The sequence below is a fragment of the Macaca fascicularis genome, chromosome 3 (assembly GCF_037993035.2).
Source record: "Macaca fascicularis isolate 582-1 chromosome 3, T2T-MFA8v1.1".
NCBI lineage: Eukaryota > Metazoa > Chordata > Mammalia > Primates > Cercopithecidae > Macaca > Macaca fascicularis.
The window spans coordinates 21,599,554-21,622,972 of NC_088377.1; the positions used below are offsets into that span (position 1 = coordinate 21,599,554).

At 36.3% G+C, this 23,419-nt stretch overlaps 2 protein-coding genes across 9 annotated transcripts in view; both read left to right on the forward strand.

Annotated features, from left to right (window-relative positions):
* Positions 1-23,419, forward strand: part of MRPL39 (mitochondrial ribosomal protein L39) — a 237,688-nt gene that overhangs the window by 162,216 nt on the left and 52,053 nt on the right. The window lies entirely within an intron of this gene.
* On the forward strand, positions 14,662-16,687 carry LOC107129084 (putative uncharacterized protein encoded by LINC00158). The gene is made up of 2 exons (XM_015446955.4): positions 14,662-15,050; positions 16,193-16,687. The coding sequence occupies exons 1-2, from the start codon at positions 14,913-14,915 to the stop codon at positions 16,310-16,312; spliced, it is 258 nt and encodes an 85-aa protein (XP_015302441.1). The 5' UTR covers positions 14,662-14,912; the 3' UTR covers positions 16,313-16,687.

Sequence of the window (23,419 nt, forward strand, 5' to 3'; positions counted from 1 at the left end):
CGCGTTAGTTTGCCTAGGATAATAGCCTCCAGCTCCATCTATGTTCTGCAAGAGACATTATCTCATTCTCTTTTATAGCTGCATAGTAGTCCATGGTGTGTGTGTACCACATTTTCTTTATCTAATCTGTCATTGTTGGGCATTTTGGTTGATTCCGTATCTTTGCTATTGTGAATGGTGCTGCAGTGAATATTCACATGCATGTGTCTTTATGGTAGAATGATTTATATTCCTCTGGGTATATACCCAGTAATGGAATTGCTGGGTCAACAATGGTTCTGCTTTTAGCTCTTTGAGAAACCACCATGCTGCTTTCCACAATGTTTGAGCTAATTTACGTTACTGCCAAAGTGCTCCATTTTCTTCACATCCTTGCCAGCATCTGTAATTTTTTAACTTTTTTATAATAACCATTCTGACTGGTGTGAGACAATATCCATTGTGGTTTTAATTTGCATTTCTCTAATGATCAGTGATACTGAGCTTTTTAAAATATGCTTTTGGGCTGTATGTATGTCTTTTTTAGAAAAGTATCTGTTTATGCATTTTGTCCACTTTTCAATGGGATTGTTTTCTTTTTTCTATAAATTTGTTTAAGTTCCTTATGGATGATGGATATTAGACCTTTGTCAGATGCACAGTTTGCAAATATTTTCTCCCTTTCTGTAGGTTGTCTGTTTACTCTGTTGATAGGTTTTTTTTTGTTTTTTGTTTTTTTGGCTGTACAGAAGCTCTTAAGTTTAATTAGATCCCATTTGTTAATTTTTGCTTTTGTTACAATTGCTTTTGCTGTCTTTGTCATCAAATCTTTACCCATTCCTGTGTCCAGGATGGTATTGCTAAGTTGTCTAGGGATTTTATAGTTTTGGGTTCTACATGTAAGTCTTTAATATATCTTGAGTTGATTTGTATATATGATGTAAAAAAGGGATCCAGTATCAATTTTCTGTGTATGGCTAGCCAGTTATCCCAGCACCATTTATTTAATAGGGAATGCTTTCCCCATTGCTTGTTTTTGTCAGCTTTGTCAAAGATCAGATGGTCATAGGTATGTGGACTTGTTTCTGGGCTCACTGTTCTGTTCCGTTGGTCTATGTGTCTGTTTTTGCACCTGTACCATACTGTTTTGGTACCTGTACCATACTGTTTTGGTTATTGTAGCCCCGTAGTATAGTTTGGAGTTGGGTAACATGATGCCTCCAGTTTTGTTCTTTTTGTTTAGGATTGCCTTGTCCATTTGGGCTCTCTTTTGGTTCCATACAAATTTTTAAATAGTTTGTTTTTTTTTTTTTAGTTCTGTGAAGAATGTCGCTGGTAGTTTGATAGGAATGGCATTGAATCTGTAAATTTCTTTGGGCAGTATGGCCATTTTAATGATAATGATTCTTCCTGTCCATGAGCATGGGATGTTTTTGTATTTTTTTTGTGTGTGTCATCACTGATTTCTTTGAGCAGCACTTTGGAATTCCCATTGTAGAGATCTTTCACCTCCATGGTTTGCTGTATTCCTAGATATTTTATTCTTTTTATGGTAACTGTGAATGGGATTGAATTCCTGATTTGGCTCTCAGCTAGGCTGTTGTTGGTGTATAGAAATGCTAGTGATTTTTGTACATTGATTTTATATCCTGCAACATTGCTGAAGTTGTTTATCATCTGAAGGAGCTTTTGGGCCGAGACTATGGGGTTTTCTAGAAATAGAAGCATGTCATCTGCAAAAAGGGATACTTTTAATTCTTCTCTTCCTATTTAAATACACTTTATTTCTTTCACTTGCCTGGTTGTTCTGGGCAGAGCTTCCAATGCTATGTTGAACAGGATTGGTGAGGGAGGGCATTCTTGTGTTGTGCCAGTTTTCCAGGGGAATGCTTTCAGCTTTTCCCTATTTGGTATGCTGTTGTTTGTGGATTTATTATAGGTAACTCTTATTATTTTGATGTCTGTTCCTTCAATATTTAGTCAATCAAGAGTTTTTAACATGAAGAGATGTTGAATTTTATCAAAAACCTTTCCTGCATCTATTGAGATAATCATGTTTTTTCCTTTAGTTCTGTTTATGTGATGAATTAGATTTATTGGTTTGTGTACATTGAACCAACTTTGCATCCCAAGGATAAAGTTTACTTGATTATGGTAGATTAGCTTTTTGATGTGCTGCTGCATTTTGTTTACAAGTATTTTGTTGAGGATTTTTGCATCAATGTTCATCAAGGATATTGGCCTGAAGTTTTCCTTTTTCATTGTGTCTCTTCCAGGTTTTGGTATCAGGATGATGATGCTAGCCTCATAGAATGAGTTAGGGAGGAGTCCCCTTTCTTCAATTTTTGGTAATAGTTTCAGTAGGAATGGTACCAGTTCTCTTTGTACATCTGGTAGAATTCTACTGTGAATCCATCTTGTCCTTTTTTTTTTCTTCTTGGTAGGCTATTTATTACTCATTCAGTTTCAGAGGTCATTGTTGGTCTGTGCAGGGAATCAATTTCTTTCTGGCTCAGCCTTGGGAGGGTGTATGTTTCCAGGGATTTATCCATATCTTCTAGGTTTTCTAGAGAGGTGTGTGTGTGTGTGTGTGTGTGTGTGTGTGTGTGTGTGTGTGTAGAGGTGTTTGGAGTAGTTTCTGATGGTTATCTTTATTTCTGAGGGGCCAGTGGTAATATCCCTTTCCTCATTTCTAATTGCGTTTACTTGGATCTATTCTCTTTTTTCTTTATTAGTCTAGCTAGTGCCCTTTCTATGTTAGTAATTTTTTCAGAACACCAATTCCTGGATTCATTGATCTTTTAAGATTTTTTTGGTCTCGATTTCCTTCAGTTTAGCTCTGATTTTTGTTATTTCTTGTCTTCTGCTAGCTTTGGGATTGATTTGCTCTTGCTTCTCTAATTCTTTCAGCTGTGATGTTAGCTTGTTAATTTGAAATCTTTCTAACCTTTTTTTTTTGTGTGTGTGTGTGTTTTATTTATTATTTTCCAATATTTTCTTGGCATTTTTGTCTAGTTTGTCAAATAAACTTCAAATTTTAAGTTTCAAAATAAAAAAAAAGATTCATTTTAGGATTTTAATTGCACATATATATATATATATATATATATATATATATATATATATTTTATATATTACCCTAAGGAAAAACAAAGTTCTTATAATATTGATGCTAGAAATTAGATGCTAGAAAGCATCTAATATCCCCCTCCTCATTTTTTCAAATGTCTTGCATGAAACTATTTCATTTTATGTGTGTGTTTAGTGCTATAAATTCCCCTCTTAACACTGCCTTAGCTGTATCCCAGATATTCCAGTATGTTGTAGCTTTGTTCTCATTAGTTACAAATAACTTCTTGATATCTGACTTAATTTCATTATTTACCCAAAAGTCATTCAGGAGCATGTTGTTTAATTTCCATGTAATCACATAGTTTTGAGCAATTTTTTTTTTTTTTAGTCTTGACTTCTATTTTTACTGCACTGTGGTCCAAGAGTGTGTTTGGTATAATTTTTTTTTTTTTGGCATTTGCTGAGGATTGTTTTATGTCCAACTATGTAGTCAGTTTTAGAGTATGTGCCATGTGGTGATGAGAAGAATGTATATTCTGTTGTTTTGGGGTGGAAAGTTCTGTAGAGGTCTAGCAGATCCATTTGGTCCAACACTGAGTTCAGGTCATGAATATCTTTGTTTATTTTCTGCCTCAGTGATTTGTCTAATACTTTCAGTGGACTCTTGAAGTCTCTATTATTGTATGGGAGTCTAAGTCTCTTTGTATGCCTCTAAGAACTTGCTTTATTAATCTGGATGCCCCTGTGTTGGGTGCACATGTATTTAGGATAGTTAAATTGTTAAATTGAACTCTTTACATTATGTAATGCCCTTCGTTTTTTTTTTTTTTTTTCTTTTCTTTTTTTTTAATCCTTGTAGATTTAAAGTCTGTTTTGTCTGAGATTAGGACTTCAACCCCTGATTTTTTCTGATTTCCACTTGCTTGGTAGATTTGCCTCCATTTTTTTATTTTGAGCCTATGGGTGTCATTATATGTGAGACTGGTCTCTTGCAGCATACAATTGAGTTTTGCCTTTTTATCCAGCTTACCATTCTGTGCTGTTTAAATGGAGCCATTTAGCTTGTTTACATTCAAGGTTAGCATTGATATGTGTGGTTTTGATCTTGTCATTGTGTTGTTAGCTGGTTACTATGCTGGTTTGTTTGTATTGTTGCTTTATTGTGTTACTGGTCTGTGTATTTAAGTATTTTTGTATTGGCCAGTAGCAGTCTTTTCTTTCTATATTTAGTGCTTTCAAGATCTCTTGTAAGGTAGGTCTGGTGGTAATAAACTCCCTCAACATTTGCTTACCTGAAAAGGATCTTACTTCCTCTTTGCTTAGGAAGCTTAGTTTGGCTTGATGTGAAGTTCTTGGCTGAAGATTTTTTTCCTTAAAAATGTTTAATATAGGCTCCCAATCTCTTCTTGCTTGTAGGGTTACAGCTGAGAGGTCTGCTGTTATCCTGATGGTGTTCCCTTTTTGCAGGTGACCTGCCCTTTCTCTCTAGCTGTCTTTATCATTTTGTCTTTCATTTCGACTTGGGAAAATCTGGTAATTCTGTGTCTTGGGGATGATCTTGTGTAGAATCTTGCAGGGGTTCTCTGTACTTCCTGAGTTTGACTGTTGGCCTCTCTAGCAAGGTGAGGAAGTTTTCATAGATGATATCCTAAAATATGCTTTTTAAGTTATTTGCTTTCCCCTCATCCCTTTTAGGGATGCCAGTGACTCATATATTTGGCCTCTTTACATGATTCTATATTTCTTGGAGGTTTTGTGTATTTCTTCTCATTCCTTTTTCTTTATTTTTGTCTGACTGTCTTATTTCAGAGAGCCAGGCTTCAAGTTCTAAGATTCTTTCCTCAGCGTAGTCTGTTCTGCTGTTAATATTTGTAATTGTGTTGTGAAATTCTTGTAGTATGTTTCTCAGCTCTGTCAGCTCTGTTAGGTTCTTATATATACTGGTTATGTCATCTTTCAGCTTCTGTATCATTTTATTGTGATTTTTAGTTTCCTTGGATTGGGTTTTGCCACTCTTCTGAATCTCGATGATCTTCATTTCTATTTATATTCTGAATTCTATAATTTCAGCCAGCTCAGCATGGTTAAGAACCCTTGTTGGAGAACTGGTGCAATCATCTGGAGGACATATGACACAATGACCATTTGAGTTACCAGTATTCTTGCATTGGTTATTTCTCATCTCTGCATGTGGGTGTTCCTTTAACTGTAGTGTAGATTGTTATAGTCAATAGACTTCTTTTCTGCATGTTTTCATGGAGCTAAGCCTTTGTGCAGGGTGTTTATTTGTAGCTGACTTTTTGTCTTTGGTTTCACAGAGGAGTATGTTAATGAGGTATTTTTGGTGTTGAAGCCTTGAGGTGTGATTGACCAGGTGGTGCTTAGGTGTATTGGTCAGTTGATGGGCTCTTGCTCAGTCATGTGGCTTCCTTATATTTCCTCACAGTTGCAGCCATGCCCTTCTCAATACTCTGAAAGTGTAGGCTCCTCTCCCACTTGAGTGCTGGCTATAGAGCCCAGCTTGGCACTCCTGTACTGCCCACCACAGCTCTGGGGCAATCTGAGTTTATGTTCCTTCTACAACATGGAGACAGCAGAGGAAGAAATCTTAGTAGTGATTGCAGCCACAGTCTCCTTTTTAAAATGATGAATTTTTTATCATGAATGTTTTTTAGTTTCCTCTTACCTCCCCAGATGCTCTGTCTCTGACTCCTTTGCACATTCAGTCCTTTTCTGGGTCAATCTCAATCTTTGTCTCTCTTCTCTTCACAATGCTCCCCCCACTAGGAAATCTCTTTACACTTTCATGTAAAGCCTGAGTTAATACAGAGACTGCATAGAATTCACAATTTGTCTTTGTAGCCGGTAGGCTTTCCTACTGAGCTCCAGACATGAATAATTAGGTGCCTGCTTGATTCCTCCACTTGTATGTCTCAGAAACATCCCATTTTCAACTTGTCCCAAAAAATATCAATCTCCAAAGCCTCCTATCACATATGTCTTGTTCTTTTTCAGTGTTCCAAACTTGTATCTAGTTCCAAAGTCAGAAACCTTTGAGTTACCTCTTATCCCTTCCCTTTATTCTCCAAATTCAACCCAACACATCAGTACATCATTTTTTTTTCTTATAGTTGATCTAATAAATTCAACAGGATAATAGGATAATAACTTGACTGGGCATAATTAAAAAGAGAATTAGGGAATTTGAAGAAAATACAAGAATGTTTATAGTGTATATAGAGAAATAGAGATTTTTTTTTTTTAAGAAGGAAGAGTAAAAGACTTTAAAAGATGAGTAATATATTGAAGAATTTTTTTTTTTTTTTTGAGACAGAGTCTTGCTCTGTTGCCCAGGTTGGAGTACAGTGGCATGTACAGTGGCATGATCTCAGCTCACTGCAACCTCCACCTCCTGGATTCAAGCTTTTCTGATGCCTCAGCCTCCTGAGTAGCTGGGACTACAGGTGCATGCCACCAAGCCCAGCTAACGTTTCTTTTTTTTTTTTTTTTTTTTAGTACAGATGGAGTTTCACCATGTTGGCCAGGATGGTCTCAATCTCCTGACTTCATGATCCACCTGCCTCAGCCTCCCAAAGTGCTGGGATTACAGGTGTGAGCCACCGCACCAGGCCTTTTTTTTAATACTTTAAGTTCTGGGATACATGTGCAGAACGTGCAGGTTTATTACATAGGTATACATGTGCCATGGTGGTTTGCTGCACCTATCAACCTGTCATCTACATTAGGTATTTCTCCTAATGCTATCCCTCACCTAGACCCCCACCCCCGACAGGCCCCAGTGTGTGATGTTCCCCTCCCTGTGTCCATGTGTTCTCGTTGTTCAACCCCCACTTATGAGTGAGAACATGTGGTGTTTGGTTTTCTGTTCTTGTGTTAGTTTGCTGAGAATGATGGTTTCCAGCTTAATCCATGTTCCTGCAAAGAATATGAACTGATCCTTTTTTATGGCTGCATAGTATTCCATCGTGTATATGTGCCACATTTTCTTTATCCAGTCTATCATCGATGGGCATTTTGGTTGGTTCCAAGTCTTTGCTATTATGAACAGTGCTGCAATAAACATACATGTGCATGTGTCTTTATAGTAGAATGATTTATAATCCTTTGGGTATATACCCAGTAATGGGATGGCTGGGTCAAATGGTATTTCTGGTTCTAGACCCCCAAGGAATCGCCACGCTGTCTTCCACAATGGTTGAACTAATTTACACTCCCACCAACAGTGTGAAAGCGTTCCTATTTCTCCACATCCTTTCCAGCATCTGTTGTTTCCTGACTTTTTAATTATCACCATTCTAACTGGCATGAGACAGTATCTCATTGCGGTTTTGATTTGCATTTCTCTAATGACCAGTGATGGTGAGCTTTTTTTCATATGTTTGTTGGCCACATAAATGTCTTCTTTTGAGAAGTGTCAGTTCATATCCTTTGCCCAATTTTTGATGGGGTTGTTTGTTTTTTTCTTGCAAATTTGCTTAAGTTCCTTGTAGATTCTGGGTATTAGTCCTTTGTCAGATGGATAGATTGAAAAGTTCTCTCCCATTCTACAGGTTGTCTGTTCACTCTGATGATATTTTCTTTTGCTGTGCAGAAGCTGTTTAGTTTAATTAGATCCCATTTGTCAATTTTGGCTTTTGTTGCCTTTGCTTTTGGTATTTTAGTCGTGAAGTCTTTGCCTATGCCTATGTCCTGAATGGTATTGCCTAGGTTTTCTTCTAGGGTTTTTATGGTTTTAGGTCTTATGTTTAAATCCTTAATCCATCTTGAGTTAATTTTTGTATACGTTTTAAGTAAGGGGTTCAGTTTTACTTTTCTGCATATGGCTAGCCAGTTTTCCCAACAACATTTATTAAATAGGGAATCCTTTCGCCATTGCTTGTTTTGTCAGATTTGTCAAAGATCAGATGGTTGTAGATGTGTGGCATTATTTCTGAGGCCTTTGTTCTGTTTTGTTGGTCTAAATATCTGTTTTGGTACAGTACCATGTTGTTTTGGTTACTGTAGCCTTGTAGTATAGTTTGAAGTCAGGTAGCATGATGCCTCCAGCTTTGTTCATTTTGCTTAGAATTGTCTTGGCTATACCAGCTCTTTCTTGGTTCCGTATGATATTTAAAGTTTTTTTCTAATTCTGTGAGCAAAGTCAATGGTAGTTTGATGGGGATGGCATTGAATCTATAAATTACTTTGGGCAATATGGCCATTTTTACAATATGGATTCTTCCTATCCATGAATATGGACTGTTTTTCCATTTGTTTGTGTCCTCTCTTATTTCCTTGAGCAGTGGTTTGTAGTTCTCCTTGAATAGGTCCTTCACCTCTCTTTTAAGTTGTATTCCTAGGTATTTTATTCTCTTTGTAGCAATTGTGAATGGGAGTTCACTCATGACTTGGCTCCCTGTTTGTCTATTATTGGTGTATAGGAATGCTTGTGATTTTTGCACATTAATTTTGTATTCTGAGACTTTGCTGAAGTTGCTTATTAGCTTAAGGAGATTTAGGACTGAAATGATGGGGTTTTCTAAATATACAATCATGTCATCTGAAAACAGAGACAATCTGACTTCCTCTTTTCCTATTTGAATACCCTTTATTTCATTCTCTTGCCTGATTGCCCTGGCCAGAACTTCCAGTAGTATGTTGAATAAGAGTGGTGAGAGGACATCCTTGTCTTGTGCTGGTTTTCAAAGGGAATGCCTTCAGCTTTTGTCCATTCAGTATGATATTGTCTGTGGGTTTGTCATAAATCACTCTTATTATTTTGAGATATGTTTTGTCAATACCTAGTTTACTGAGAGTTTTATCATGAAGGGGTGTTGAATTTTATCGAAGGCCTTTTCTGCATCTATTGAGATAATCATGTGGCTTTTGTCATTGGTTCTGTTTATGTAATGGATTACATTTATTGATTTGCATATGTTGAACTAGCCTTGCATCCCAGGGATAAAGCCGACTTGATCATGGTGAATAAGCTTTTTGATGTGCTGCTGGATTCAGTTTGCAGTATTTTATTGAGGATTACTTCATCGGTGTTCATCAGGTATACCGGCCTGAAATTTTCCTTTTTTGTTGTGTCTCTGCCAGGTTTTGGTATCAGGACGATGCTGGCCTCATAAAATAAGTTAGGGAGGAGTTGCTCTTTTTCTATTGTTTGGAATAGTTTTAGAAGGAATGGTACCAGCTCCTCTTTGTACCTCTGGCAGAATTTGGCTATGAATCCATCTGGTCCTGGGCCTTTTTTGGTTGGTAGGCTATTAATCACTGCCTAAATTTCAGAACTTGTTATTGGTCTATTCGGGGATTTGACTTCTTCCTGGTTTAGTCTTGGGAGGGTGTATGTGTCCAGGAATTTATACATTTCTTCTAGATTTTCTAGTTTATTTGCATAGGGGTGTTTATAGTATTCTCTGATGTTAGTTTGTATTTCTGTGGGATCAATGGTGATCTTCCCTTTATCATTTTTTATTGTGTCTATTTGATTGTTCCTCTTTTTGTCTTTGTTAGTCTGGCTAGAGGTCTATCTATTTTCTTAATCTTCAAAAAACTAACTCCTGGATTTGTTGATTTTTTGAAGGGTTTTTCATATCACTATCTCCTTCAGTTCTGCTCTGATCTTAGTTATTTATTGTCTTCTGCTAGATTTTAAATTGGTTTGCTCTTGCTTCTCTAGTTCTTTTAATTGTGAGGTTAGGGTGTCAATTTTAGATCTTTCCCACTTTCTCCTGTGGGCATTTAGTGCTATAAATTTCCATCTAAACTCTGCTTTAGCTGTGTTCCAGAGATTCTGGTACATTCTGTCTTTGTTCTCATTGGTTTCAAAGAAATTATTTATTTCTGCCTTAATTTTGTTATTTACCCAGTAGTCATTCAGGAGCACGTTGTTCAGTTTCCATGTCGTTGTGCGGTTTTGAGTGAGTTTCTTTATCCTGAGTTCTAATTTGATTGCACTGTGGTCTGAGAGAGTGTTTGTTATGATTTCTGTTCCTTTGCATTTGCTGAGGAGTGTTTTACTTCCAATTATGTGGTCAATTTTAGAATAAGTGCTATGTGGTGCTGAGAAGAATGTATATTCTGTTGCTTTGGGGTGGAGAGTTCTATAGATGTCTATTAGGTCCACTTGGTTCAGAGCTGAATTCAAGTCCTGGAATTCAGCTTGCTATTTTCTGTCTCGTTGATCTGTCTGATATTGACAGTGGGGTGTTAAAGTCTTCTACTATTATTGTGTGGGAGTCTAGGTCTCTTTATAGATCTCTAAGAACTTGCTTTATGAATCTGGGTACTCCTGTATTCGATGTCTATATATTTAGGATAGTTAGCTCTTCTTGTTGCATTGATCCCTTTACCATTATATAATGCCCTTTTTTTGGTCTTTTTTGATCTTTGTTGGTTTAAAGTCTGTTTCATTAGAGATTAGGATAGCAACCCCTGCCTTTTTTTTCTTTTTGCTTTCCATTTGCTTGGTAAATATTCCTCCCTCTCTTTATTTTGAGCCTATGTTTGTCTTTGCATGTGAGATGGGTCTCCTGAATACAGCACACTGATGGGCTTGACTCTGTATCAAATTTGCAAAACTGTGTCTTTTAATTGGAGCATTCTGCCCATTTACATTTAAGGTTAATATTGTCATGTGTGAATTTGAGCCTGTCATCATGATGCTAGCTCGTTATTTTGCCCATTAGTTGATGCAGTTTCTTTATAGTGTCGATGGTTTTTACAATTAGGTAGGTTTCTACAGTGGCCGGTACTGGTTTTTCCTTTCCATATTTAGTGCTTTTTTCAGGAGCTATTGTGAGGCAGGCCTGGTGGTGATAAAATCTCTCAGCATTTGCTTGTGTGTAAATACTTTTATTTCTCCTTCGCTTATGAAGCTTAGTTTGGCTGGATATGCTATTCTGGGTTAAAAATCTTTTCTTTAAGAATGTTGACTATTGGTCCCCACTCTCTTCTGGCTTGTAGGGTTTCTGCCAAGAGATTCGCTGTTAGTCTGATGGACTTCCCTTTGTGTGTAACCCGACCTTTCTCTCTGGCTGCCCTTAACATTTTTTCCTTTATTTCAACCTTGGTGAATCTGACGATTTTGTGTCTTGGGGTGCTCTTTCGATGCATATCTTTGTGGTGTTCTCTGTATTTCCTGAATTTGAATGTTGGCCTGTCTTGCTAGGTTGGGGAAGTTCTCCTGGATCCTGAAGAGTGCTTTCCAACTTGGTTCCATTCTCCCTGTCACTTTCAGGTACACCAATCAAACACAGGTTTGGTCTTTTCACATAGTCCCATATTTCTTGGAGGCTTTGTTCGTTGCTTTTCATTCTTTTTTCTCTAATCTTGTCTTCACACTTTATTTCATTAAGTTGATCTTCAATCTTTGATATCCTTTCTTCTGCTTGATTGATTCAGGTGTTGATACTTGTGTATGCTTCACGAAGTTCTCGTGCTGTGTTTTTCAGCTCCATCAGGTCATTTGTGTTCGTCTCTAAATGGGTTATTCTAGTGAGCTATTCCTCTAACCTTTTTTCAAGGTTCTTAGCTTCCTTGCATTGGGTTAGAGCATGCTCCTTTAGCTCAGTGCTGTTTGTTATTACCCACCTTCTGAGCCTACTTCTGTCAATTCATCAAACTCATTCTCCATCCAGTTTTTTCCACTTGCTGGCGAAGAGTTGTGATCCTTTGGAGGAAAAGAGGTGTCCTGGTTTTTGGAATTTTCAGCCTTTTTGTGCTGGTTTTTCCTCATCTTCATGGATTTATCTGTCTTTGTTCTTTGATGTTGGTGACCTTCGGCTGGGGTTTTTGTGTGGACATCTTTTTTGGTGATGTTGATGCTATTCCTTTCTGTTTGTTAGTTTTCCTTCTAACAGTCAGGCCCCTCTGCTGCAGGTCTGCTGGAGTTTACCATTCCAGACCCTGTTTGCCTGGGTATCTCTAGCAGAGGCTGCAAAACAGCCTAGATTGCTGCCTGTTCCTTCCTTCAGAAGCTTCCTCCCAGAGGGTCACCTGCTGGATGCCAGCCAGAGCTCTCCTGTACGAGATGTCTGTCGATCCTTGCTGGGAGGTGTCTCCCAGTCAGGAGGTACGGGAATCAGGGACCCACTTGAGGAGGCAGTCTGTCCCTTAGCAGAGCTTGAGTGCTGTGCTGGGAGATCTGCTGCTCTCTTTGGAACTGGCAGGCAGAAACGTTTAAGTCTGCTGAGGCTGCGCCCATAGCTGCCCCTTCCCCTAGGTGCTCTGTCCCAAGGAGATGGAAGTTTTATCTATTAGCCTCTGACTGGGGCTGCTGCCTTTCTTTCAGATGGCCTGCTCAGAGAGGAGAAATCTAGAGAGTAAGACATCAGTTTTCCAGTACATAATTCAAGGCTGCCATGTCCCTCACCTGGATCAATAGATTAGCTTCCTGCATCCTTTTGACCCTTTTCTAATTTCTTATCTGTACTGTAGCAAGGCTGGCATTTTGAATTTCAAGCCTCATCATATCATTGTTCTTTAAAAATATTCAATGGTTTGTCATTTTATTGAGTAAAGTTCAAAAATTATTGTTCCAGAGAATCTAAGGTAAAGTTTTAATTTCTGGACCCTAATTTCTACACCCTCATTTCACATCTGGCTTCTCTTCATTTAGCTACACAGGTCTTTTGTCATCTCCTTGGTCCAATCATATGTTTTCTGGCCATACAATCTGTTCTCTTTACTTGCCCCTCTCTCTCCCACCCCTCATTCTCAAGACACTATTCTCTTTCAGAGAATTTACCATAATTGGGATTTACTCATATAATCCTTTGATTATTGTCTGTGTCCACCTGCCAGATCAGAAATGTGAAGAAGTCTTAAAGGGCTTGTGTTTCTCTTTTCCTTCACTATTGCATCTCTGTTGTATCAAAGTGCTGGCACATAACAGAAGCTCAACAAATGAAGGCATTGTCTCAACTAATGCTTCATATCAACACTACCTCAGAAGTATTTTAATTCCTCAATTTCCATGTGCAGCCAGAGAGGTTGATTTGATTCATCAACATACCCAAGACTGTACAGCTAGTAGAAGGAAGAACTTGGAACTGAAAGCAGGTCATGCTGTTTTTACTCCACACTACATTTTAGACCTCCCTGTTTCTTAAGCTTGGGGGTGGATAATAGGAACCATGTGACTCTCCTACTCCACCCCCTCCTTTTTTTGTTATTAAATTGTACTGGAAATTTGGGCTTTCAGTGATTGCATTTTTTTCTGAACATGCATTTTTTTTTTTAGAAAAATGAACTGACTAGTTTTTTAGAATGAAATGTGATTAAGAAAAAATAATCTCTGATGGACCCATAACCGGGAACTCTGGATATTTTTGATTAAGTGGAAGAAAAATATAGACTTTGGCAATTGAGACAATCTTCATTAATAAATAAAAGGATTGTTCCAGATATGCTACAAAATAAATACATTGAGAAGATGTGAAAAGCAAAATGGTTTAATACACAGACAAAATTTTAGTGTCTCTATTGGTAATAATCAGAGTAAGTTGTTTGATTATACCATTTTAATTTAGCTGGACCACAGAAAATGTTGGTATTTGGCCATTTGGGGCCATGAAACAACATTTTCTTTATTTCCCATCAGCCCATTGAAAAGAGGCTGACTTTGGTTGAATTTGCTGACAAGTGTGTTGGTTCTTCTTTCTTCCCCATTTCTATATGTTTATCCATCTTCCATGTGGAAGCTGTGGACTAGTTGGAGGTAATCTGCTACTTGATCAAAAAGGATAAAGAAGTTCATGAAACTTCAATGACCTGTGTACTTATAACTCTCTTTTAGAGAAAATGGCCTGAAGCAGCATCTTCTTGCAAACTTTTATATGACATTTACTCACATTGAGTGAAAACAATGGGTTCAATGGATTGGACCAGAAATCAGGAGGTAAAGTGTACTAGTGAGAAGCAGATGAGAAATAATGCGAATTAAGAGAGATGATCTCTGTTTCTGATTTTTCAGTTCCCAATATATTTATAAGAGGTCTGGGTGTATTTTATTTTTCACTTGTGAATATCTATGAAGTTGTCCTTTATAGTCTTCCAGTAAAAATATTTTTATTTGCCCTCATTTGGGAAAACTTTTTTCATCACTGAATAAACCCTGACCAGCACAATAATTAAATGGGGGTAATGTCATGTATATAATATAAACTCTAAAGATAACGAAATACATCTACTTAAAAAGAAAAATGTTCTTTCTCTTGTGAAACCTAGGTTTCAGAATGGAAGTATATTTTATATTGGCCAATTGGACTGGCTGTGAAAGACCAGCAACCAAGCAAAAGTAGATGTTGCTTTAATGAGGTATAAACTATATCTTGTTAAATAGGTCTTATCTTAGACAAGTAGTATAAATGTATACCCAAACATCATTCATTTGCAATACAGAGGCATTTAGAACTCATTCACATGGATTTTTCCTTTTATTTTTGGAAAAGATTAAGCTTCTGCTGTGTATGGACCTGTGGCTACATTGTGAAATTTAGTTATGAAGCTATTAAATCAATTAGTCTAGACCTCAAATCTTATTTCCTATGAAAAGCCTCAGATTTGTAGCTGTATGAACAAATGTTTTTTTTTTTTTTTTTTTTTTTTTTTTTTTTTTTTTTTTGCGCTAGAACAGAGAGAACACACTGGAGATCACAAATGCATTTATTCTTTTTCACCAACTGTTTCATTGGCCTTAAAAAATACTGGGCTAAACTTAAGTGGTAAAGATCTGAAATAAAAAGATTAATCTTTACGTCTGAACAGCAATTTTTCATAGGTCTGTAATATCTTGCATTTCCTTATCTATGGATAAGGAGATCTGGAATTGATCTACATTTTCTTTAGTAATGTTTTCTCTGTTTATTAAGAACAGATATCTTCATCTCCTTCATGCATTATCCTTTCTAACAGATGTCAGTAGGATCCAGAGCCATTTTGGAACTTTACCAAGGATTAAGGATGAGCACAGATCACATCAAGAGTCTGTAAGAAGATGGTATTTCTGATTTAGACCCATAAGGACAGTATCTTATAATTGTGAGCAAAAATTGCATTTGAAGGATTATGTTTCTTTTTCCTGACAAGTAAGATGTTGCATACTATGGAATGTAAATTTTTATGGTGATTGGAGAGGAACTGAGCTCCATTCTAGCTCAGTTTCTTTCTAGCTCAGTCCCTTTCCAATCACCATAAAAATGGAAGCACCAACCTTCAACAAAATATGCTGAGCTTGAGATTTTGCATAGTCTCTCATTTATTCCTTCTAGAATCAGTAAAGTGCATTAGGATTTGGAAGACTCCATTTGTTCTATTCGCTCTCCATTGCATTATGACTTCATTAGGGCACTGGTAACAAATGTATATACCTTTTAAATACCTATGATGGCTAGGTGACTACATGTTGGGCAAAATGGGATAAGACAATATCATTTTAACATGCTTCAAGTACTATGTCAAGGCCTTACTATGTACTATTTCATTTTAATCCTACAAAAGCCACTCAAAAGAAGGTATGATTGGGTATATTTTATAGATACAGAGGCTAGAGTTCAGAGACATGAATCTGCCTGGCCTCCTCTGCACATACACAATTATTAGGTTAAGTGGATGTTTCACGAGTCAAATCCGAGTTCATTTTGTTCCAAATCTGCTTCTCTTAATTAATATACTCTACTACTTCCAGATACCATTATTTACCTTTAAGAGACTGAAATTCTAATGATACCGGTAAACCTGTTAGTAATCAACCAAGCAGGTTATGATGAAAGATAGTATAGACTCTAAGAGGCTATAGAGAAGGCAACTAAGCTGGGTTGACAGGATGAGACATGGCATTCTGGAGAGGGTAACTGGTGAGGGAGTAACAGGCAACCCACCACGGTGATGGAGGGAAGCCATATTTCAGGCACTGGGCAGGGAGTGTGCACATGCTGGAAACAACACATCATTTTTGTAAAGTTGGGACCCAGAATGAAAATAGGGGAGTGATTGAGGATGAGAGTAAAGCGTAGGAGCCTTGTGTGACATCATTTATAGCACCCTTAACAGATTGGATTTTTCTCTAAATTAGTGGGAAGATGTTGATGATTTTATGAATAAGAGTAATATGATTAAATCTGAATTTTAGAAATATCACTTTGGAGGCTATGTGCAGATCATATTTGGAAGTGACCAAGACTGGAGGCAGGGACACCAGAGTTTTCTGTTAAAAACTGGTCCATGCAAGAAAAGACGACTCCTGAAGTGAGACAGTGATCATTAGGATGAAGAGGAAGAGAAGAATTGAGGAATACTTGGAAACAGAATTTTCTGAATTTACTGGTTGAATTGAATGTGAAGAGGAGATGAATAAAGAAGAAAACATCCTTAAAGATGATTACTAATTTTCTGTCTTGACTGAGTGTTTGATCAAACGAGTGGCTATACAGGAGGAACAGTTTATTGTGAAAATGATGGGGTACCTCTACAGGACACCCAGAGAGGGAGGTTTAGAATTGTACATATGGATCTGGAGTTCTGCAGAGAGGTCCAAGCTAAAGATATGCTTCTGGAACTCATCAGCATAGAGGTGGTAGTTCAAGTCAGTAGAGAGGAAGAGACCTTTAGGGACAGTGTGAAGAAAGAGAAGGGAGAGGATGAGTAGAGAAGCTCCAACATTTAGAGGGTGGGTGGGGGAAAAGGAGCCTGTGAAAAGTATAGAATAGAATAAACCATGTAGATAGAAAGGAATCCAGGAATGACTACAGTTAATAAAACAAAGGAAGGTGAGAACGACCAGAAGGGATGAGGAGCAGCTTCACATTTGACAGAGAAGTGAAAAAGTCTGAAAATAATCTTTTGGATTTAGCAACAGAATGATGATTGAGTTAACATTTCTCTTCAGTTTAATAACTTTTGTTCCTCAAGCTCCTGATAGGGATAGGGCTTAGTGTGGTTAGGGTTGGCTCAGGAGAGAGGTGTAAATTCAGGGTTTATACACCACTGCAATATTCACAAAAGAGGTGTTATGGTAGAATAGAGTTTTTTTCTCCTTGAAATAAAATTATAAAAATAAACCCTATTTAATGTCTTTCTCTATTTGTGTACCCCACCCAAGGAAATAAAGGGATTTCTCCATTAGAAGGAATTGCCATAGGAGTAAGAATTTACTCCTTTCCACTTTCAGAGCCCCCTCTGAGCATAAACTATACAGCAAACATTGGATGAATAATGTGTATTTTCAGTATCAGATGCTGTGGGTGTTCAAATTATGTGTTTGTATATTAGCTTTAAGAACATAACTTCTACCACTCAGACCAAGTTAGAATTGTGTTCTTACACCTTGTGACACTGAGCAATAAATCAGAAACAGAAATTTTCAGTGCATGAGCTTGAGTCAGATAGGTCTGTGTTTGGACATCACCTCACACTTTCTAGGGGATCATGGGAAATCAATTTATTTTAGTTCCAATTTCTCTGTAGGTGAAGTGGAAATGTTGATATCTACCTTGTAAGGTTTTCATAAGTATTTAAGGAGATAATGTACATTCAGCCTTTAAACAGTTCTTTGCAAATAATCACTGCTCAATAAATGTTAACCAGTATTATTTTTATTCTAATGTTTAAAGTCAACCTTTCTTCTCTGCTTTGGGACACATCCTTGATTGCTGCTTTTCAGACATTGCTCCCACACCTTGCCACACTCCACTCTTCTTAGGGTCCTCAGTCTTTCCTTTTTAAATTCTTTCTTGTTACCAGTCATGCCCAGGGATCACTTGCCTTAAACAAATCAACGTTTTTCTTTGGATATTGACGCCTATTTAATAAACTTAGAGTTTATTTTTTCTTTTCATGATCAACTCTTACAATGAGTAGTCTACACTTGCTCTCAGTTTTTTCATTTCGTTTTATTTGTAAACTTTGAAATTAAATCTTAGCCTACTGGAACATAGACTCCTGAAATGGCTCATTGGTGACATATTGCTAGTGAAAATAAATGGCCTTTTAAAATCTTCCACCTCTTGGGTCATTCAGCTGCATGTGATTTTCTTGAGAACCTCGTCTTTGAAAAACTTCCTACTCTTCTGTTATGTGTCACCACAACATCCTCAATCTTTTCTTCATGAGTCCCACTTTTCCCTCCCACATCGCAGTCATTGGAGTTTCTCAAGGATTAGTCCTTAGCTTTCTCTTCTCCTTTTCACACCAGTCCCTTCACAGAGTTTTATTGACTTAGAGTGTTTACCATGCTCTTGATGATGAAAAGCGTCACATCTACATCTGTGTTCTGACCTTTTAACTCGTACTCAACCTCTGTATCTCCAAATATGGGACCCCTAGAATTCCTGTCATTGTCTCATTGTCTTCAGTAGATAAGCTTGACTTTCACCCTTTTTTTGAGCTTGACTATTTTTCAGTCAACAAAGACTTCTACCCTTTAAAAAAATTATTTTTAGGCGGTACCATTCAGATTAGAATCTGCCTTAAACTCCGTGAAAATCCTATCATCCCTAGCTTCTATGTGCTTTGAGGTCAGCACCCACATTTATATTTCTTGTGTGAAACTCAAGTACTTCACAATTAACTACTGTGTCCACTTTGAAAAAATGTCAGTGTTGTACATGGAAAACAAAAGATAGGTAAACATCAGATTAGAAATACTATTATACCCTAGAGTGGTCTAATACTTATTTGGGAATTTGTATTGTCAGGCTAAAGTTTGTTTAATAATATTAATAGACATAATTAGAAGTGAGATTTAAGTGATTAAATATTGAGGATCATATAAAACAGACATACTAAACAAATGTTTTTTTCTTTTTTTTGTTAATTACTTGGCATTTGAACTTAATATAATTTAATATGTTTCTCCATAACTCTGGTTAAGAAATGAATAGGAAATTTTCAATGGAAGTATTAAACGGGATATTTAGCAAACACTTTATGAGCCACAATTTGAAGAATGTTGTTATTTCTCAATATAATTACTTTCATTAAAATCCAGTAAATTTGATTTGTGCAGTTAACTAGAAAAAAGTGCTTGGGTAGTAAATTCTGTGTTGAAGAAATATTTTGCTTTGTGTGGTATTGAGCAAAGCTTTCTTAAACTTTCATGTTTTTCATTTGAAAATATTCAGGCTAAATCTCAAACAAATGGTAGATTCAGTAAAGTCAAACAAAACACTTTTTGGAACAGATCCACACAAAAAGGAAGCAATTTTTCATAGATTTGAACAAAATGACTAAATTTCCCTTATTCCTACTTAGTGTACAGCTCAATCACAGTACATAGACTTGTTTTGTGTATTTTCTGGTTAAGAAATGACTTAAATTCTGTTATGGATAGGGATACTTAGTAGGCCTCTTCCGGTGGTCAAATAATAATTTTGATACTATTTGGGGCTATATGTTAGTATACTGAAAGTCCAGTTTGAATTATTTTCAACAGCTGAGTCACCGCAGTGATTTTGCAAATGACTTTTATTTTTTTGCTTTGATTTCTCTATCACAATTCAAAGAAGGATTTTGATTAGACACTATACTAAACTATTTAATAATGAGAAAAATTTGAAGTCATTAACAAGAGAAAAGTGGAAAGCTAATAAAGTTTAGCAAAAATTTTGCCGAGAGAGATGAGGGCCAGATGTGGCTGAGTTACAGCTGAGATAAGTCAACAGCATCAATGTTTTATCCCAGTCTATCCAAAAGAAATGTGTCTCCAAGATGCCATATTTCTGCCTCCAAGTATCTGTTTTATTTGATGTGTTGCTACTGTGCTTTCATTTCTTCACTCCTTTATTCTATCAAAAATATGTGTATTACAATTTGCAATTGTAAATGTTTGGAACCAGCCCGAATGATATACCGTGGAATACTACTCAGCAATGAAAAGGAATGAAATAATGGCATTTGCAGCAGCCTGGATGGAACTGGAGACTATTATTCTAACTAAAGTAACTCAGGAATGGAAGACCAAACATCATGTTTTCACTCATATGTGGGAGCTAAACTATGAGGATGCAAAGGCATGAGAATGATACATTGGACTTTGGGGACTGAGGGGAGAAGGTAGGAGATGGCAAGGGATAAATGACTACATGTTGGGTAAGATGTATCCTGCTTGGGTGATGGGTGCACCAAAATGTTAGAAATCACCACTAAAGAACTTATTCAAGTAACCAAACACCCTATGTTCCCCAAAAACCTATTTAAATAAAAAATTGACAAATTAAAAAAAATAAAATGAATTAATCATAAAAAACCCGAAAACCAAAAACAAAAATATGTGTATTAAATACCAAATATGTGACCAGGTACCAATGATTGGCATTGCCTCTAAAGCATGTGAAGTTACAGCCTTGACTCTTGCTAAGTTCTTCTCATTCATCTTTTACCCACGCCTTATTCCCAGATGAGAGTCACTTGCAAGAATCACAAGATGCTGAATGTGGGTTTTATACTTTGGGGATTGTGGGATTCGTGGAAGTTACAGTTGGGAAAATACGTATCTGGCTTTTGAACCCATCATATTTCCTCTGTTGTCTCTATACTAGAAACACCAAGGAATTCAGTAAAAAGGGGTAAAACTTGGAAAGGCTGAAGCCTATTTTAAATAGATCAAGTCCTCCTAGAGTGGGGGAAGATGGCCACTGTGAATTACAAGACTAGGCTAATGATGCTGTGATATACATTTAGGTAGTAGTTGAGATGTAGAAGGTGGGAGACCCAAAAGAAAGTTAGCATAACTCTGTTTTATTATTATTTTTCCTACTGTAATGAATCACCTAAGCTTCCTCTTTCAATTCATGGGGTAATCTCTAAAAAACTACAGAAGTGGGCTTGTAGACAGGTTCATTCTTTTCAAGATATTTTTATTCCAGCTGTGCATTTTTTGATATTCTGTCTCCCTACTCTCTCTCATTGTCCTTTATATTTACACTCTGCATATTTTAAAAGTGATTCCTTTTCCTTATAAATAATTAGAAATCATAGAAGTTTCTACATAAGCACAAAATAAACAATGCAATGGTGTCCCTTTTATAGTTAGAGTTATAAGATTGTAGAGAAAAATGATTGGAAATAGGTTGATTCTGTGAAGCTAGGAATAGAAAGAATAGAAGGGAAGAGGATTTGCATGGCACTTTTGTTTGATATCTAAAATCCAAGTTATTTTCATAAGGGCTTGTCAGTCCTAAAGAACATTCTCTATCTAGAGAGGAAAGTCACTATTGCAGAAGAGATAACCTCCTAGGGTGCATCCCCAGGGATTCCAGCTTCTTCAGGCTTCTCTGATCCAGTGTAAGTTACACAACTTACAATCAGTGGGGAATTTCCTTATTTGAAGTCTTGTCACTTCAGTGGCTTTCTAAATAGAAATGAGAAAACCCAGAAGGGTTTTGAAAAAAATTTTTTAGTTCTTCCTGGCAATTGCATGTATATTTTTTTCTGTATGTTATTTGGATATGAGGAGCTGTCATTATCTTAGGAACGAATATGAAACAGTCTCTGGGAAATGGAATTTGATTTTGATTCAACAACAGGAAAATTCTACTATTTTTCTCCAGTAGCTCCACAATAAAAGGTATGTTCAATATCATTGAGCAGAAAGTCTACAAATGTTGCTTTTTCTTACAAATATTCTTTGGGATAAGTATAGTGAAGGCAAAATGTGAGTAATTAAGGGTATAAAATTGACATGTGGTTTGGTTTTCTTGATATTAAAAAAATGTATACTGTGGATAGTCATCTAGAAGTTTACTTCAAATTTCCACTGCCTTTCTTACGTAGAAACAGATATAATATTCCTTTTCTAAAAAGTGAAAAAGAGAAGTGACAAAGAACAAATGTTTCACGGTTCATTGATTATAGGACCGAAAATAAGAAGACTGCATGTGTGGTATGTGTGTATGTAAAAGTGAACAAGAGAAAGAGACAGAGAAAGAGGTGTTTGAGGCAGAATGGAGAGTTTTTGGTAAATAAAAAAGGGCTCATCTATACTTAAAACATAAAAGCTTAAAATAGTGCAAAGTAGAAAAGAATGGCTATAAGGGAATACTAAGAAGAGAGAAATTGGTGAGATAGGATAAATAGGATATTTTCCATAACAATTTTAAAATGTCATAACTATATTTTTATTTCCTAAGCTCAAAGCTCTGTGATTATATATAACTGACATGACTAGGTTCTGATGACGACTTTGAACTACAGCAATTTATTATTTAGATTTGATTTATCTAGCTACCAAGTTGCTTACATTGTTGATAAAAAGGATTTAGTAAAATTAATGTACTTATTTATAATAATATTAGATCAATGAATCAGACTAGAATAATTCTCTAAAATGGTTTAAAGTCATTTAAATTAAATCTATTCAAACGTCTTTATTCCAGTGGTACTTTTCTCAATATTGGATCTCTTTTCCCTTTTTCTTTATCATTTTAATTTAAATAATCAAAAATAGAGTGCTTAAAGGAACTGTGTCAAAATACTGGTAAATTTGAAACTATTCTACTTATATCAGAAGTTTTATTAATACATTTGTGTTCAAATAGAAAAATCAATTTCCCTGGATAAATCTTTCTTTGGTTTATAAATTGTTAACTATTAGACCTCATTTCTGATGCTCATAGATATATAACATATTAGCAAACTCAGACATCTCTTTTCTTCGTTCCTTGTTCAGTTAGCTGTAGAAGACAAAAAGAATGCTTTCATGCTCACTGATTGGTGTCCTTCATTTTAGCGTATTTATAGACCTAGCATATGTGTTGAAGCTTCAAAATGTTTTCCAATGTAATATAAATAGCAAATTTAATTTTGAACCTATTGATATTTGGAATAAATATGTAGTACAATGTTTGACCCATAGTGGATAATCAATTAATTTTGTGGAAAGGATGAAATCTTCAAGTCGACTATTCTAGAAAAATCGGCTAGCTGGAATTTGCTCCATGAAAATAGAATGCTTTCCTGAACTTATATAGTATTTTGCAATTTCCTGCTGTAATTCAGAACTAAACCAAGACCTCTTAACTATAGATGTGTCTGAACCAATCTATCACCAATTCAACAAAAATGCTTTAAAAATAGTCCAAGAATTATTCCTTTGGATAAGTAACTGATATACTAGTTTATATTTAAATGACAAAATAATTCAGACATATGAATTGAATGCTACCAAAGTATACAAAATTATAAGTGAAAATGAAATACCTAACCTTAAGGCACATGGCTGTTGCTGAATTGGGAATGTAGACAAGCTACTGTTGCTGTCGACAGTACTTGCCAAGGTCAGGTTCAATTAACGCCCAATGCCATGAACAGCGCATCAAAACCACCCACCTTCACAAAAAACACTTGTGGGCACCAGGAACCA